The sequence below is a fragment of the Prorops nasuta genome, unplaced genomic scaffold (assembly GCF_024137725.1).
Source record: "Prorops nasuta isolate Cenicafe-Biocafe unplaced genomic scaffold, Cenicafe_Pnas_1.2 PNAS00032, whole genome shotgun sequence".
Classification (NCBI taxonomy): domain Eukaryota; kingdom Metazoa; phylum Arthropoda; class Insecta; order Hymenoptera; family Bethylidae; genus Prorops; species Prorops nasuta.
In genome coordinates this window covers 1,853,077-1,870,790 of record NW_027116829.1, presented here as the reverse complement: position 1 = coordinate 1,870,790, position 17,714 = coordinate 1,853,077, and the positions used below count along the sequence as shown (strand labels likewise).

General features: G+C 34.3%; 4 protein-coding genes across 11 annotated transcripts in view; all 4 read left to right on the top strand.

The window, feature by feature from the left end:
* Positions 1-262: 262 nt before the first annotated feature.
* On the top strand, positions 263-11,819 carry mle (maleless). Of its 8 annotated transcripts, XM_066743159.1 has the most exons (10): positions 263-329; positions 419-460; positions 6,559-6,657; positions 6,733-7,228; positions 7,637-7,683; positions 7,756-7,997; positions 8,068-9,715; positions 9,795-10,162; positions 10,284-10,799; positions 11,395-11,819. In XM_066743159.1, the coding sequence occupies exons 3-10, from the start codon at positions 6,579-6,581 to the stop codon at positions 11,716-11,718; spliced, it is 3,720 nt and encodes a 1,239-aa protein (XP_066599256.1). In that variant the 5' UTR covers positions 263-329; positions 419-460; positions 6,559-6,578; the 3' UTR covers positions 11,719-11,819. The 8 variants fall into 8 exon arrangements, with proteins under 8 accessions (XP_066599256.1, XP_066599253.1, XP_066599252.1 ...); XM_066743156.1 differs by lacking the exons at positions 263-329; positions 419-460 and adding an exon at positions 5,612-5,836; XM_066743155.1 differs by lacking the exons at positions 263-329; positions 419-460 and adding an exon at positions 5,612-5,866.
* A 1,162-nt stretch (positions 11,820-12,981) lies between these two features.
* On the top strand, positions 12,982-14,406 carry U2A (small nuclear ribonucleoprotein polypeptide A'-like U2A). The gene is made up of 4 exons (XM_066742926.1): positions 12,982-13,206; positions 13,300-13,340; positions 13,450-14,023; positions 14,088-14,406. The coding sequence occupies exons 1-4, from the start codon at positions 13,125-13,127 to the stop codon at positions 14,123-14,125; spliced, it is 735 nt and encodes a 244-aa protein (XP_066599023.1). The 5' UTR covers positions 12,982-13,124; the 3' UTR covers positions 14,126-14,406.
* A 111-nt stretch (positions 14,407-14,517) lies between these two features.
* On the top strand, positions 14,518-15,486 carry ND-B18 (NADH dehydrogenase (ubiquinone) B18 subunit). Its single transcript, XM_066742927.1, has 3 exons — positions 14,518-14,759; positions 15,013-15,181; positions 15,258-15,486. The coding sequence occupies exons 1-3, from the start codon at positions 14,636-14,638 to the stop codon at positions 15,361-15,363; spliced, it is 399 nt and encodes a 132-aa protein (XP_066599024.1). The 5' UTR covers positions 14,518-14,635; the 3' UTR covers positions 15,364-15,486.
* A 1,745-nt stretch (positions 15,487-17,231) lies between these two features.
* LOC136783173 (very long chain fatty acid elongase AAEL008004-like) overlaps positions 17,232-17,714 on the top strand; it is a 58,802-nt gene continuing 58,319 nt past the window's right edge. The window contains exon 1 of the mRNA XM_066743096.1: positions 17,232-17,342. The gene's annotated coding sequence lies outside the window, so the exon portion shown is untranslated. The remainder of the gene's footprint in view (positions 17,343-17,714) is intronic.

Here is a 17,714-nt window from a genome sequence, read left to right as displayed (position 1 = left end):
AAAACAATTCAATCTATACAATTTTGTCTTCTTTAGAGTTCAAAAAGTAGAAAAAACTTGAGATGTGTTTTCCAATTAACAGTACAGCTTAATATAAGGGCTTTTAACTATGCACTATGGAGATCACTATAGAGTAAAGAAAGATGATTTAAATCAGATAAATTGAAGAAGATCTGTCTGCCTAAGTGCCTACAGGTCTGGTTGGTCTGCGACGTCTGCGTGCTGCTCCAGCACTTCCATCCATCCAGAATTCCAGACCAGCCAAACCTTCCACTGCCTTCCAGATGGGCGGAAATGGCAACTCTGTTTCATACCCCGTCTTATCATCGGTACGGTTAGACGTATTGTCTTCGCGGTGTTTAAATATTAATAAATGTTTTATTGTTTTGTTTTATTTGTGTTTTTCGTGTTTGTTCAGATTATTACTTGCTGCTGAACGCTGATTTCTTTAAATTTGATAGTAAGTAATTGCAATGTAAATTAACAATTTAATTTTTAACCTAACTTCTTTCTTTCCTGTAATAGTGTCATGATTGATTATTCATTAACGATAGTGCTTTTATCGTTAATAATAATTAGTACTTTCTTTTCTTTTCTTTCCATATTTTACTGGTATTCGAACAGTGTACAGTGGCATGATATTTTACTGTTCGTTATACCGATTAAAATTCATTTTCAACATGACATTGGCCGGTATTCATAGTCATTGCTTATATTTAAGTCTGACTTAAAGTATCGATTGTCTTTTTTCACCTAACAGTAATAGAAAAAGATAACCTATGCTTAAGTCGGTCTTAAGTATAAGTAACGACGGTAACGACTATGGTAGCATTCAGCAGAGACAAATGTTGAGGGAGCGGTGTATGTTATTGGCTATTACTCTTAGATCCTATAATTTTATCCAATAGAAGTAGAAGCTTAAAACGAAATCTGGTAACGTTACTGAGCTGCTACCCAGTGAAGCCAGATCGTGGACAGAATATTCTCCCCACCATGCCGTCCTCTGCGCGCGCAGCTCTCACACATAGAAATCTGCTGTTATGTTCGTGAGATGCTTCCCCAGTCGTAGCACGCACACTCTTCCACCGGTACATACGTGTATCGGTCTTCTCCGACAAGCTTCGGTAAATCTCGGGAGCGAGAAGGAACGATGTCGATTCTCGGACCTCTCTCTTACTCTATACTACGTTTACCAAACGACTCGCAAAGCAAAACAAAATCCTTTTCCTAATGCTTCGATAAAAGTTAAATTACCGAAGGTCCCAGCCCGAAATTATAACTTTCTTAAATTAGTTTTCAATTATTATAAAATGCTTATATGTAGCTATTAACTTACTAGATTTGATAATAAATACAAAAAATGCGTTCTTATAATATCAAATGAGTTGAGGTGTAATAAACTCAATGTTTATGTATTAATCTGTTAACAAATGCATTTTTATATTTATTATTGAGTCCAATAAATTAATGGTTATTAAAAAAAAATCCTTGTAATTAAAAAAAAAATGAAAAAATTTTAAACTTCGCCAAGACTCGAACCCGAGCTCGCCGCGTGAGAAACGGAAACCTTACTTCTGCGCTACAACGCTCATTTGTTGGACTAAAAGCAAATCGGCCTTTTAAGACTGACCACAATTCTTTCATTGACTCGTCATAAACGATCAAGAATTAGCTGCAATAAAAAATACATTTATTTATACAGCATTATTGCACTAAATTTATTATGTTTTTAATTTGAAGCATATATTTTGCATGAAGATACGATAGTTTAATAGTATTCATGCAGTACTTTAAATACAAAACTCTATCCATATTCCATATGCTCTATTGTCATAAATTAATTAAGTAATATTATATTTATGAGAGATTTGATTGACTCAGTATGGCTTTCAAACGAAAGTCAATAAAGGTTGAAAAAAAGGATGGGATGTAGACTGCGCAACCAGAGTGGTGTACGCAGATGGGTTATTGCTAAGTTAAAGGAAATGACAGTGCTATTGCACTCCAAAGAGGAAAGTTAGAGAGCAGAGTCTCTAGGGTCTCGACGTAGCAAGGTTGCCAAGTGTAGTACTTTCGGTACTACCGTAGTACCCAAAAGCGACATATCCTATAGCGTAGTACTATTTTGGGTACTACACTATAGTCGCTGCTGATACTACTGGTCGGCGGAAATACGTCAGAGGGTAGAGACTGTAGAGGGACCGCAATATAGATATTTCTAATTACTAATTTCAAAATACATAATGCATGGTCCGTGAGCCAAGACAAATGTTAGTATATACATACCACAAGTTATAAAGTAATATAAAGAAATAAAGTGACAGTTTTAATCTTACTGACAGCTGATATACTGATGGTATAAGTGAATAAATAAAGTGACGAAATTTGTAAAATGTACATAAAAATAATTTTTAAAAGTATATAAAGGACTGAACATTTTAGATAAGTATAACAATAAATTTTATAATATAAAATGTAAGATATAAATATTTTGTGGTACTTTGTGGGATTTTATTTCAGATTAAATTATAGTAATGTGTTTACTATGTCACTGTGCTGAGAATGGAGCTATGCAGATTTTCAAAATTAAAATAAAGGAATAGACTAAACATAATGTGGTTATTGTGTCATCGTTGAGATTCAAACTATGTTAATTGAGACGGATAATAAAATAAACGAGTGAAAAAACTGGGTAAATACAATAATAAATAAAGAAGCTGACAACTTAGATATATAATATAAAATGTAAGATATTTTATTGTACTTTCTGGGATTTTATTTCAGATTAAATTATAGTAATGTGTTTACTATGTCACTACTGAGGATGGAGCTATGTGGATTGAACATTAAAATGAAAGGAATAGATTCACCATATTATGGTTACTGTGTCATCGTTGAGGATCAAACTGTGTTAATTGAGATGAATATTAAAATAAACAAGTCAACACAATGGGTAAGTACGATACAAATAAAGAAGCTGACAGATTACATTTGTAATTTCAAATGTAAGATTTTATATAGTACTTTTTGGGATTTTGTTTCAGATTAAATTATTGTAAAGTGTTTACTATGTCAATGCTGAGAATGGAGCTATGTGGATTGAACATTAAAACAAAAGGAATAGATTCACCATAATGTTGTTTCTGTTTCATCGCTGATGAGGATCAAACTGTGTTAATTGAGACAGACATTAAAATAAATGAGTCAGCAATTTGGGTAAATACAATAATAAATAAAGAAAATGACATAATAGATATATAATATAAAATGTAAGATGTTTTATAGTACTTTGTGGGATTTTGTTTCAGATTAAATTATAGTAATGTACGTGTGTTTACTGTATCACTGCTGAGGATGAAGCTATGTGGATCGACCATTAAAAAAAAGAATAGATTGACCATAATGTGGTTACTGTGTCATCGCTGAGGATCAAACTGTGATAATTGAGATGAATATTAAAATAAAGAAGCTGACAGATTAGATATATAATATAACATGTAAGATATTTTACAGTACTTTGTGGGATTTTATTTAAAGTTAATATATGTAAAATAAAATTTTTGTTTTCTTTTTACAATTGTATGTATATTAATTACTATATGTTGCAATCTCTTAAAATTAAGCCTCTGCTTTTATTAGCAAACTAATAGTTCCACACGGCAGTGATGCCAGAATCAAGCTTTTAGCAACAAAAATGAAGATAAGCGCTAGCCAGCAGCAGTATAGAAAATTTAAAGGGAAGCGGTACAAACACAACTATGCCTGGAGAGCATAGGTGTGATTTGGACTTCAGGCAACATTGGCGTCAGAAGAAGAGCGACTACCGGTAACCGTGACATTTTTACGTGTCATCCGAGTGAAGTGGTGCTGCGTTTACCTAAAAACTCAAAGCAAATAAAAATGCTTTTCCTAAATTGATTTTTAATATCGATAAAATGGTCAAATGTAGCCATTAATTAATTAGATTTGGTAATAAATACAGAAAATGCGTTTTATTATAACAAATCAGTTGAGGTAAAATAAACTCAATGTTTTTATATTAATCTGTTAACAAATGCATTTTTTTATTTATTATTGAGTCCAATAAATTAATGGTTATTAAAAAAAAAATTACTTGTATTGAAAAAAAAATGAAAAAATTTTAAACTTCACCAAGACTCGAACACGAGCCCACCGAATGACAAACGGCAACCTTACCGCCTGCGCTACAGCGCTCACCTGATGTACCAAGAGCAAAACAGCCTTTTAAAGACTGACTACAATTCTTTCACTAACTCGTCATAAACGATCAAAAATTAGCTGCAATAATAAATACATTTATCTCCACAGCATTATTGCACTAAATTTATTATGTTTTTAATTTGAAGCATACATTTTACATGAAGATACGATACTTTAAGGGTGTTCATGCAATACTCTAAATACAAAACTATTCATATGCTGGTTTATCATAGTTATTCGACTACATATAACAAATATTATAATATTAATTAATTTATGATAGTTGAGCCTATGAATAGTTTTGTATATAGAGTACTGAATGGTTACCCTTAAATTATCATATCTTCATGCAAAATGTATGCTTCAAATTAAAAACAATAAATTTAGTACAATAATGCTATGTAGATAAATGTATTTATTATTACAGCTAATTCTTGATCGTTTATGACGAGTTAGTGAAAGAATTGTAGTCAGTCTTTAAAAGGCAGTTTTGCTCTTGGTACATCGGGTGAGCGCTGTAGCGCAGGCGGTAAGGTTGCCGTTATTATGCGGTGGGCTCGTGTTCGAGTCTTGGTGAAGTTTAAAATTTTTTCATTTTTTTTTTCATTAAAAGGAATTTTTTTTTTAATAACCATTAATTTATTGGACTCAATAATAAATAAAAAAATGCATTTGTTAACAGATTAATATAAAAACATTGAGTTTATTTTACCTCAACTCATTTGTTATAATAAAACGCATTTTTTGTATTTATTACCAAATCTAATTAATTAATGGCTACATTTGACCATTTTATCAAAATTAAAAATCAATTTAGGAAAAGCATTTTTATTTTATTTATTCACTTATACCATAAGTACATCAGCTGTCAGATAGATCAAAGCTGTCACTACTCCTTATTTCTTTATTACACTTTATTTTTCCGTATACTAACATTTGTCTTCGTTCACGCCGTTCACGGTGACAGGCTGTGAATATACTATATATAATTTTTGATATATTACGTTCTGCATTTAAGATGGCTACTGATGTATTTCCGCTGGCAGTATACTTTGTGCAGTCTGCATTCCTTATATCAAAATTCACTTACTATAGAGCGTAGTACTATTCAAGATGGCGGACTTGGCAACCTTGCGACGTAGTCGAGAGACAGTGAACAAGCGTGACTCGCGGGCTTAAGTATCTCACAGGCAAAATCTTACCATCGAGAAAGTCGCTACGCGAGCCAGCCACCTGACGGCGATGTGCCGAACTATACGGTGGAAGAGAGACAGAGTGTGTTAGTGTGTATACTGTGGGTGCATTCCAAATTACGCATGAAGCGCATAGAATGTACAGTTTATGTCACATTTATTATAGAATTTAAGTGCTTACTGCGCGCATATGCGTGACTCGGAACGCACCCTGTATGTACTGCGACGAGGGCTAATGTCCCGCCATCTTTCTTGACGCCTTCTTTCGTTCTTTCTTGACGTTTTAAAGTCTTACTGTGAATAATGTGAATGTGTATAAAAACGCGCTCTTAAAGTAATTTCGACAACAGTTTTAAACAGTGAAAGGTGTTTCAAAGTTATTCTTCAGTGGCAGGCATTACGAAGGAAATTGCATAATAATAGTTTGTACCTGCTTTTCTCCTTTCTTTAATGTAAATAAACTTTAATGTTATCGAAGGTGTAGGGTTAATTTCAGTATAGCAAAACATTAAGAAATATTTTTTAATTTATATATATATATATATATATATAGAGTATGGGGGGGTTGTAGAATTTAGAATCTATTTTTGTTAATTTCTTCTAAAATTTAGCTTGGTATGAAAGTATATACGTTTGAAAAAGCTCGACTAGTTCCTCCTATAAATGTCAAACTTCCTAGGTAGCGTTGCAAATACGACCCCACCCTTCCACGCGACAGTGTCTGTGTGTCGAAGTCGACCACCCTGTACTCTGTAGTCTTTTGATTTCGATGGATGTGTTTTTCGTTTCGTAATCTTAGACACTGTAGCTGGTCGTATATTTATTATCGTTGTATATATTTTATATACTCTTTCTCTTCTTCCTACCTGTACAGACTGTACTGTTGCATTGTCAACGTTGTTAGTACTTGGTAGCCATATTGGCTGAAGCCTGAACCAGTCAAATAAAAAGAGAAATTTCATTCCACCAATTTCCATCATTTTCACTGATTCCGAATCGACAATCGACCCCCGTATGTTTCCTTGCGCGTGTCACCGATTTCACTCAGTCTCACAGTGTTTATTGTAGATTTAACTAATAACATTTCAAACACGACTATCAATACTTTTCTCTTTTTTGAATCTACAAATATATTATTTTACAGGTGAAACAGTTCCAAGTTCAATGGGTGATATTAAATCGTTTTTCCATCAATGGTGTGCAAAAAATGGCAAGGATCCTCAATTTGACGTTAGACCAACAGGTATATTACGCTTATTACTTTATCTCTCAAATAAAAATTAAGACAACCAACTAATGTCAGGTCATGTTTATACAGGGCCCAAACACCGTCAACGATTTCTTTGTGAATTGCGAATACCTGGATCTGATTATGTAGGCGCTGGAAATTCAACCAATAAAAAGGATGCACAGGGAAATGCTGCTAGAGATTACGTGAACTATTTGATCCGTACAGGTTTGGTTAATCCAAAAGATGTTCCGGCAGATCTTACAAATATAGTACCTCAGTCTGGGCTAGATCCTGCATCTCAACCTTATAGTGCACCAAAGCCTGTATTCCAAGATGGCATGGGACCAAATGATATTGGTCGTGCTTACAGGCCTTATAATGAACGAGGGCAATCTAATTATACTTATATGGATAGATTGGCTGATCAAAAGAAAATAGAAGAAGCTGAAGATGTTGATGTAAACTCCGGTATTCATGGCAATTGGACTATAGAGAATGCTAAATCAAAGCTTCATCAATTTATGCAAACAAATAAAATTAATGGTGATTACAAGTATACCCCAGTTGGGCCAGATCACACTAGGTATGGTAAAATACTGCAGGCATCATTACTTATACATTGGAATAGATTTACAATGGTGCAGTTTGATATAAGATAGATTATTTGATGTTGTTGGTAATATTGTTATTATATTTATTGAACAAGGCCATTTTGGTGCACAGCATTTCATTAATGCCAATGCAAGAGAAAAAAACTGAACTCCTGCTCGGGCAAAACATTGTGTATAACCAAAACTTTTATTGAAATGATTCAATACTAGTGTTGGTGCAGCTATTAGAAGGAAAAAATCAATTCTTGTGCTCCAAAGTGGTCTTGCAGCAACTTAAATGGTGAGTGGCCATTTAGAATTGTTAGAACCCAGCTAATATTTAACACACAGAAAGACGTTTTGTATGTTCAAAATCAAATAATTTTGCATATTTTATATAGGAGCTTTATGGCTGAATTGGCAATTTATGTCAAACAATTAGGAAGAAGTAAGTGAATCGGAAGAAAAAGTAATATCACATATCATGTATGAAAATAAAATTTAAATTTCAAATTTTCAGCTGTAACAGGCCGAGAGACAGGATCTAACAAACAATCAGCATCAAAAAGCTGTGCTTTGTCCCTTGTTCGGCAATTATATCATCTTGGTGTAATTGAAGCTTTTAGTGGAACTTTGAAGAAGAACAGGGATGCCGAACAGATGAAGCCATATCCAGTTAAAATCTCACCGGAAATTGAGTCAGAGATTAGGGATGTATTAAGCAGTTTGGATATAAGACCAATCGACATTAATAAAATTCCGGTAAGTAATTGCTGGAATATTGGCCACACATGAAAATACTATATAAAAAATTGCTTTATACTTTAAGCAGAGTTCATCTGGAGAAACGAAGCCTGGAGCTAGTCAGCAAAATACAGGAATATCACTTTTAACCAATCAAGTTCTGGACGATTTTATTTCTTCTGTACCTCAACCAGCAGGAGTTGTTAGCTGGTCACCACCCCAACAAAATTGGAATCCATGGACTGGTTGTAATATCGACGAGGGTCCCTTAGCTAGATGTACCCTCGATCAGCTGTCCGATGAGATGCTGTTGGAGCAAAGAGAAAAACTGCAGCAGAATGTTGACATACAAAGAAGTATAAAAGAGAGATCTGCATTACCTGTATTTCCTATGAAAAACGAAATAATGTCTGCGATAAACGACAATCCTGTAATTATCATTCGAGGAAACACTGGTTGTGGAAAGACTACACAAGTTTGTCAATTCATACTGGATGATTATATTGCTTCTGGACAAGGGGCATACTGTAGTATCGCTATAACTCAACCTCGAAGAATATCAGCTGTATCCGTAGCTGACAGAGTTGCGGCAGAGCGTTGTGAAAGCTTAGGTCAATCTGTAGGATACTCAGTGCGATTTGAATCCTATTTACCCAAGCCTTACGGCAGCATAATGTTCTGTACCGTAGGTGTACTACTAAGAAAACTGGAGGGAGGTCTTCGGGGCGTTTCTCACGTAATAGTTGATGAAATTCATGAACGAGACGTTAATTCTGATTTCATTATGGTCGTACTACGAGATATGATCCATTTATATCCCGATTTGAGGATAATTCTTATGTCCGCAACGATTGACACTTCCTTGTTTAGTGACTATTTTAATAAATGCCCGGTAATCGAAGTACCAGGACGATCCTTTCCCGTTCAACAATATTTCTTGGAAGACTGCATCCAAATGACCAATTTTGTTCCGCCTATGGACTCGAAGAAGCGTAAAAATCGTGATTCCGATGACCTTCCAGCAGACGGAGAGCCTGAAGAAAATTTAAATAAAGTAGTCGGTGATCGATATTCGCCTCAAACTAAGAACGCCATGGCTCAATTAACAGAGAAAGAAATTAGTTTTGAATTGATAGAAGCAATATTGAAATATATCAGAAATCAGGGGATACAGGGCGCAGTTCTAGTTTTTTTGCCTGGATGGAATTTGATTTTTGCTCTGATGAAGTACCTGCAACAAAGCACGTTATTTGGAGGATCTGGCTACGTAATAATTCCATTGCATTCACAATTGCCACGAGAAGATCAACGGAGAGTATTCGATCCGGTCCCTCCAGGCGTTACTAAAATTATTTTAGCTACCAATATCGCCGAAACGTCAATAACCATCAATGATATTGTTTATGTAATAGATTCTTGCAAAGCAAAAATGAAGCTGTTCACTTCGCATAATAATATGACTAATTATGCTACTGTTTGGGCCAGTAAAACTAACTTGGAGCAACGGAAAGGTCGTGCCGGTCGTGTGAGACCTGGTTTCGCGTTTCATCTATGTTCCAAGGCACGCTTTGAACGAATGGACGAACATATGACACCAGAAATGTTCAGAACACCTTTGCATGAATTAGCTTTGAGCATCAAGTTACTTAGATTAGGAAATATCGGTCAGTTCCTGTCCAAAGCGATAGAACCTCCTCCTATAGATGCGGTAATCGAAGCTGAAGTTATTCTAAGAGGTATGCCTTTTAATCAGTTATGATCATTCATTACGTGTTTAATGGGATACAAATCTTTATGTAATGTAAATCTTGACAGAGATGAAATGCTTGGATTCTAATGACGAACTGACGCCTCTCGGAAGGATCCTCGCTCGATTACCAATAGAGCCTAGATTAGGAAAAATGATGATTTTGGGCTGTATGTTCCGCGTGGGTGATGCATTATCTACAATGGCTGCCAATAGTACCACATTCCCAGAGGTTTATAATATGGGACCTGACGTTAAGAGATTAAGTGCGCAGCAAAAATGGTTTGCTGGTGCCCGTTTCAGCGACCATGTCGCTATGCTACACACTTTTCAAGCTTGGGAAGAAGCTAGATTGGGCGGGGAGTATGCGGAACAAGCATTTTGCGATTCTAAAAATTTGAGTTTGCCCACTTTGCGAATAACTTGGGAAGCGAAGGTATGCCTATAATACTCTATTTCTAACAATAATGTTAAAGACATTTTCATGCTAATGGTGTTCAATTAAAAATATCTATGGAATATACAAGAAATAATTTGTAAACTTTTCTCTTATGTAGAATCAATTACAAGCACTCTTACAGAGCGCTGGATTCCCCGAGGAAACCCTTTGCCCTACATCACTAAATTATCAAGCTAGTGCAGATGTTCGTCTCGATACAATTACCGCTCTGCTGTGCATGGGCCTCTATCCAAATGTGTGCTATCACAAGGAAAAAAGGAAAGTGCTTACAACGGAATCCAAAGCTGCCTTGATTCATAAAACATCTGTGAATTGCAGTAACTTTGAGCAAAATTTTCCATTCCCATTCTTCGTATTCGGTGAAAAAATTCGTACGCGAGCTGTCTCCTGCAAACAACTAACAATGGTATCTCCTATTCATTTGTTGCTCTTTGGATCACGAAAAGTGGACTACGCAGACGGTGTGATAAGACTGGATAACTGGATTAATTTGGAAATGGACCCTTCGCAAGCAGCAGCTATCGTCGCTTTGAGACCAGCGTTGGAAAGTCTGGTAGTTCGAGCAGCAAAGGATCCGGAAACTATATTGGAGTTGACCCCGGTCGAAGAAAAGGTTGGTCAGAATAAAACAGATTCGTAAGAATTAATATATCTTTAATAGTAATATTTTTTTAAACACTATGCGAGAACTTCGATTTCTCGTGTAAGGTTTACGTGCTTCCACACGCAAGCCGTGCACTAGAACTCACCTGAGCTCCTCGCATTGCGTTTAAAAAATTAATATACACGGTGTTTCGCGTAAGATGCCCCAAAGCATGTATATAATATGAGCCGTATATCTCTTTAACTATAAGAGATATTCAATTTTTACATAGGACCTTTTCGAAACCTCTTGTTATTTGCTTTGAAAAAAGTCATATGAAAAATATGAATATCTCTAATAGTTAACGAGATACGCGTCATTTTGTATCCATGCTCTGGGGCATCTTACGCAAAACACCCTGTATATAAACAACACGTGCGAGAAGTTTTTTAATTCATGCAACAAATTTCGCACTCGTTAGAAAAACAAATGCTTCTCGAACTAATTGCAGTATGCTACTATTTTGTTACCCTCGATAGATAATTATAATATAAATGAAAATCTTCTCGCTTATACATAATTTGACGTGGTAATTCAAGCATAACGGGGCTAATGTTTGTTACAGATACTGAATGTAATCAAATCACTTTGCGGAATGAATACCAGCCGTCATGAGATGGAACAGATAACGACCAGTGGCTTCCAATCACGACGGCCAGCGCGTGGACACAGCACAGGATTCAGCGGAGGGGGAGGAGGTCCTCCGCGAAAAATGACTCGACCGGATGACAACAACTTTCGCGGCGGTTTCGGAAATCGAAACGACGGTAATAATTACGGTGGAGGATTTAGAGGAAGAGGCTACGGAGGAGGAGGAGGAGGAGGATCTCGTGGTAGAGGCGGTAATTGGGGAGGCAGAAGCTTCAACGGTGGCCCCTTCAGAAACTAGGCATAAGCAATGTATCCAAATATTATATGTATCTACGTTTAGTCACTAAGTTTAATTATCAATTGTATACTATCAATAAAATAAATTAACAAGTGTACAAATAGTGTTTAATCTAAATATACCAGTTCTGTGATAGTTTAATAAAGTAGATAATTTAATATTGCAATATACAAGACAAATTATTTTTAGTTACAAAGTTGGCCGCTAATTGATTTATAAAGGAGAGAATTGAAAGAGGAAAAAATTTTATGAAGGAGGAATTTTTTAATATAGCTATATATATGAATTTTAGTTTTAGTACCATTTTTGGCCGCTAAGTGACTACTGGGATGAAGCGCTTTCTCGCTAGCACTAAGAGGTTTCTGAAAGTATAAGTCAAAGCTAGTATCGGGCAGTATTGGGGGGTCGTTTGTCGGGGGTGTGGATGATACATAATGATTGAGCTTCCAACATAATACACTTGGCCAACGATTTTAGATGGAAAAGGGATAGCCCAAGTATATGAAAAAGAGACATTTCTTCGTGTATTAAAAAAGCGTAATAATACAGTGTGTTTTAATACACTATTTTAACAGTGTATTTTACAGGTCCGACGAGACGCAGGACCCCCCCCCCCCCCCTGTTTCTCAAGAGACTTCCTCGCGGAAGTTCGAGGATTTCGACGAGTGTAGGTAGGTTCCCCCACGCTCGCGAAACCTCTCTCCCCTGTCAGCCTCAAAAGGAAGCAGGGCTATCCCTCCCTCTCCGAGACCCCTACCCCAGGGATCCTCAAGGGGATGCAGCCGCTCGTCGCTGGTTGGCTGGATTCTGATTGGCCGGCAGTGGCGCTGTTCAGAAACCTTTCGCATGCCTTTCGCTAAGACACTGCTGCCACAGTGCCGTAGCGGTCACTTTCTGAACCCGACTGTTCTCACCAGCCAATCAGCATCGAGGATTATTTTTCCAACTCTTTAGGTTTGTTTTCGTTGCCTACCCTTTTTACACTTTGTGCACTTTTTAGGGTTAGGGTATCAACTTATACAGTGGACAAAGACAGAAATACGGAAAGTGTAGAAAGTGTTAAAAGTGTAGGCGAACGAGAACAGACCTTTTATTACGGCAAAGACAGTACTGTCTTAGCGGTATGCTTTCTGAACACGGTTGCTCTTACTAGCCAATTAGCATCGAGGTAGAGCTGTCAGCGTGACGTCATTTGTGTATAAGCCAGTATAAGCTACCCGCTTATACACAAATGACGTCACGTGATTAAAACAATATGGCGAACAAACTTTGAAGATACATATCCAAGTAACCAAACGAAACGATACCGGCTACTCAGTTTGTAGTTTTAAGCGTGTTATTCAGCAGTATATGATTTTTCAGCAGTTCCTTTTGTTTCAAATATACTTAGATTTGTTTTAAGGATAATGGTGAAATTAACAGTAGAGTTAATTGAAAATTCCATGCAATTTATTAATCCAGTAAGAGATCGTGAACTTGATCTTAGAGGTTAGTTAAGAATAATATAATTCTAGTTAAAACAATTTAACCTACGTTCTTTAATAAATTTCTATTGTTGCTTAATAATATTATCTTTTGCAGGTTATAAAATACCTACCATTGAGAATCTTGGTGCTACGCTGGTCAGTATTTGATATTCATGTTATGCAATTTATACTCTTCATTTGTATGTGTATTTATTGTATACTATACTATTGTATGTAATGGTAATGTAGTGTTTATTTTTTACAGGACCAGTTTGATACCATAGATTTTTCTGATAATGATATTCGTAAACTCGATGGCTTTCCTCTTCTTAAACGGATCAAAACACTTTTTTTCAATAATAACAGAATAGTGAGAATTGCAGAAGGTTTGGAGCACTGTATACCTAACCTAGAGAATTTAATGCTTACAGGAAATATGATTCAAGAACTTGGAGATCTAGAACCATTAATACCTCTTAAAAGTCTTACCAACCTTTGCTTACTACAAAATCCTGTGTCTGCAAAACCTCAGTACAGACAGTATATCATATTCAGGTTTCCTCAATTAAGACTCCTTGACTTCAGGAAAATTAAATTGAAAGAAAGAGAAGCTGCCATAGCTTATTTTAAAAGCAATAAAGGCAAAGAAATGGCTAAAGAGATTGCAAAGAAAGCTAAATCTCAGTCAAACTTGGGAAATGATAAACCTTTAACTAGCATGGAAGAACGTAATAAGATCAGAGAGGCAATTTCCAATGCATCATCATTGGAAGAGGTCCAAAGACTGAGCAAATTATTACAATCTGGACATATACCAGGAGAAGAAAATTTACAAAATGGTATGAAATATTGTATATTATTGTTTATATATTATCATTGTACTTGGTTAATATTCTTTTTTAGGAAACTCAACTGTAGAAATAATGGAAGAAGATGATTAATGAAGTATGTCTCAGCCTCTTTCAAATAAATTAATAGATCAGTAAGATTTGTAATTGTAAGTATTTGGTATATAGCATAAAAGAAAGGGAGAGAGAGATGTTTGAGGTTAATATGTTAAGCTATCAAGAATATTTGCTACACACATTTGTACTCAGAGTTAAATTATTATTTTTAAATAATTGCATACAGATAACATTGGCCATGAAGCGATTTCATTCATATTTTATGAATACAATTTTTTGGATACAAAATATTGTCAATATTTCATACATTTATTTCAGTAATAAAAAATACATTGATTTATTTGAAAATAATAACATTTATTTTATCTCCTTTGTATATAAATATAATTATAACTTAAGTATATTAATAAAATAAAATTAAACAATTTTGTATTTTGAGTTACATAATAAGAATACAATTCAACTAGATGTCAGTTACGTAGTGCGCAAAAGCGTCTGCTTTATCTGAAGTCCACTGCCATAGAATTTTATTTGTATTTAGTTAAAATGGGCTCAACAATGAGCAATACAATACGAAAAAATTGGACACAAACAGATGTAACACCGGATTTTGCTACACCATCTACTTTCGATCCGCAGCTTGGATTTCCAACTGGACGAAAACAAAGAGGTATTTAAATACTCTATTTCATAACTTAACCTCAAAGTCTGTATAAGTTGCACCTATGTTGCTGCTTATTTTGCTTGATTATTTTCATATTGCATTGTTTTTAGAAAACTATCAGTTTAAAGCTGCCTTCATTTGTTTTACAACTTAAAAATTCATTAATTTTATTTAAAAATGCTCTAATTATGACATAATCAACTATACTCTAATGGTTATATTGTTATGAATATATCATTAATTAATTGTTGTTTTACAGTGCAAATAGCAACAGAACAAGAGATGTCTGCTATGAGACTTGATAGAGATAAAAGAGATTACTGTGCTCACTTGTTTATTTCTTTTTTATCTTGTCGTCAGAATAAATTTCCTTTTGTATACAGATGTGCACCTGAAAAACACCAATATGAACAATGTGAATTTGAAGAGTAAGCCTAATTAAGCTTTTACTTATTTTTAAAAGTAAATTTTCATTAATATTAATTAATTCCCAATATTTTTCAGTTACGTTTTAAGAATGAAAGAATACGAAAGAGAAAGAAGGCTACGAATAAGGACAAAGAACTTAAGAGAAAAGCAGTCAGCACTAGAACAAGCAGTAGCAGCTTGAACTTTTTTCAAGTGGGCATATGATTCATTTTAATTGTTTAGTCACGTAGGAAATTACTTACAGGCAAATTTCTGCTTCATAATTGTACAAATCTTAAATAAATAATTTGAAGCTCTTTGATAAGTTTTTTCAACTTGAACTATGTAAATGAAATCAAACATTTTGGAAGCTTATTATAATATATTCGTAATACAAATAATATTGAATGATGTTAGAAAATTATAAAATGTACAACTTCAAACAGTTAAATTATCCACCAGTACCATTGAAAATTGGGTCAGAAAAGGCTACTTTAATTTTTAAAATTTTACAATAGATGATTACAGTAAATTGGTAATAATGTTTGTAGAAAATTTATTCAACCCTTTAGTGCACAGGATTAATAAGAAATAATATTTCTTGAGATTAATTTTCAATAAGTATATTAAACAATCAACAGTAATTTTATTATTACATCAAAGAAACAAAATTGTCCATCAAACTATGTGAAATAGAATAAAATTGTCATAGGAAAGTAGCTAACATAAAATGAGGCATTGTAGAAAAATCTAAACAAATAGTTGTTGAACATTCACGTTTTGTCTATTTTCATGGCTATCGCATGAAAACTGCTTCTAATGATAAGAATACTTTTACCAATCTATCAATTTATACCCAATTCCATCTTTAAACATTACACTGTTAAATGCTTACTAAAGCGGTTTTAAAAAAGTCGTACCTCTAAAACAAAGCTAGAACGCATGTTAACGATATAGTTTTATTTGATGATCGAAATCAAACTAATTATTGAATTCTATTAATGTCCCAAACTGCTCTGTTTAGGAAATAGGAAAATATTGTTTAAATACCTGCTTTTATATTATTAAAACGACTAATAAATTAACAAAATAGTTGTCTTTAATACAAATAAAAATTCCAAACAATAAATCCAACAAGGTTTAACGGAAAAAAATAGGACTAGTACGTATTTTTAACTGACGATTCTCAATAATTAAATTCTTAAAATTTATTAGGCATCCCGATAATGGATCTCGATTTATCGAAAAAAATCCAGTCAGTAATAGGACCTTTTTTCGGCCAATTTAATATTTTTTAGGAGTTGTTAGGTTTGGTGAGAATTTTTCTTTTTGTATCGAAGACGATTATTTTTTCAATTTATTAGCAATTTTAGTAAAAAAAAAGTAATTATTTAAACAGTTTATTCCCTCAAATCTTTATTTTACTGAAAAAAAAAATTGCCGACATTACTGTATAATATTGTTGGTTTTTGATACTTTCGCTTCTTAAACTAAGTATTTTGCAAAGAAATCTTGAACCTGCTGAGTGCGGTATCGTGAAGGTCAGGTGAAGGTTATACTTAATTATTAGATTTTATTTGATGAAATTTGATTTTTCATTCTTGTGTGTGTGTAATTTATCTTTAGATTTTCCGAAAAACGTACATTAGTTTATTACTATTTCATTCAGTCATTCGATCATTATTAAATATTTTAATATATAATTATATTTAATAGATGGTCAAAACTGTGTGCGTGTGTATAGTGCCTCCCCATTTGGCTTGTTGATTTTCGTTGCCTGTGTTTTGGTACCACACATAGGCTACCATTGGATAGAAAATGTTGAGGAAAGTTGTGTCGGAGTGAACAGAGTTCAAAAACGAACTTAATATGATAGAACCTTTCTGCAGGGTGGTAATAAACCGGAACAGCTCTTGCATATTCGTTCCACGTATGCATCACTATACCTAAATCTTTCTATACAATAGAGACCCACCCCTTTCAGCTTTACTCACGTCTCACCCCCGCAGGGTGTTGAAAGGATCGATAAGGTAGAGAACGCTAAGGAGGGTTGGAAATAGTCACACATGTGAAACGTACTGGTGTTTTTTGCTTTATTTCAACGATTTCTGCACCACTTGCTGAGGCACGAGGGACTATCTTGTCATGGTCGATATAATTGGAGCGTCTGAATTGTTAACGGTAAGCAAAGACATTCGGAATCATCCAAAGTAATCAGATTTCTTTACCTCCACAGTCAAGACTCAATTTCGTACTGTTATCAATTTTTTGCAATCTATCTATTTTGATTCAAGAACGTATAAAAAATATATAATGTAAATTCAATTAATTTGGTTAAATGATTGTGCTCAATAATGCAACGATATAAATGTAGCCTTAAATTTCATTTATCTTATTTATTTTCTTCAAACTGATTGGTATAGAAAACTGCTATAAAACACGTATGAAAATTGAATATTTAAGAGCAAGGGAATATAATAAATTTAATATAGGGCAAAGTGGTTGTTATTAGAAATAATATTACTCTGTTTAAGTAGTAAAGCTCAATAAAAA

Bases quoted from the DNA above. Each gene is read 5' to 3' on its own strand.
- U2A (XM_066742926.1), top strand. From the start codon at position 13,125: ATGGTGAAATTAACAGTAGAGTTAATTGAAAATTCCATGCAATTTATT. The intron at 13,207-13,299 runs GTTAGTTAAGAA...TATCTTTTGCAG, and splicing joins TCGTGAACTTGATCTTAGAG to GTTATAAAATACCTACCATT. The intron at 13,341-13,449 runs GTCAGTATTTGA...TATTTTTTACAG, and splicing joins AGAATCTTGGTGCTACGCTG to GACCAGTTTGATACCATAGA.
- mle (XM_066743153.1), top strand. The intron at 7,229-7,636 runs GTATGGTAAAAT...TATTTTATATAG, and splicing joins GTTGGGCCAGATCACACTAG to GAGCTTTATGGCTGAATTGG. The intron at 9,716-9,794 runs GTATGCCTTTTA...AAATCTTGACAG, and splicing joins AGCTGAAGTTATTCTAAGAG to AGATGAAATGCTTGGATTCT.
- ND-B18 (XM_066742927.1), top strand. From the start codon at position 14,636: ATGGGCTCAACAATGAGCAATACAATACGAAAAAATTGGACACAAACA. The intron at 14,760-15,012 runs GTATTTAAATAC...GTTGTTTTACAG, and splicing joins AACTGGACGAAAACAAAGAG to TGCAAATAGCAACAGAACAA. The intron at 15,182-15,257 runs GTAAGCCTAATT...AATATTTTTCAG, and splicing joins GAACAATGTGAATTTGAAGA to TTACGTTTTAAGAATGAAAG.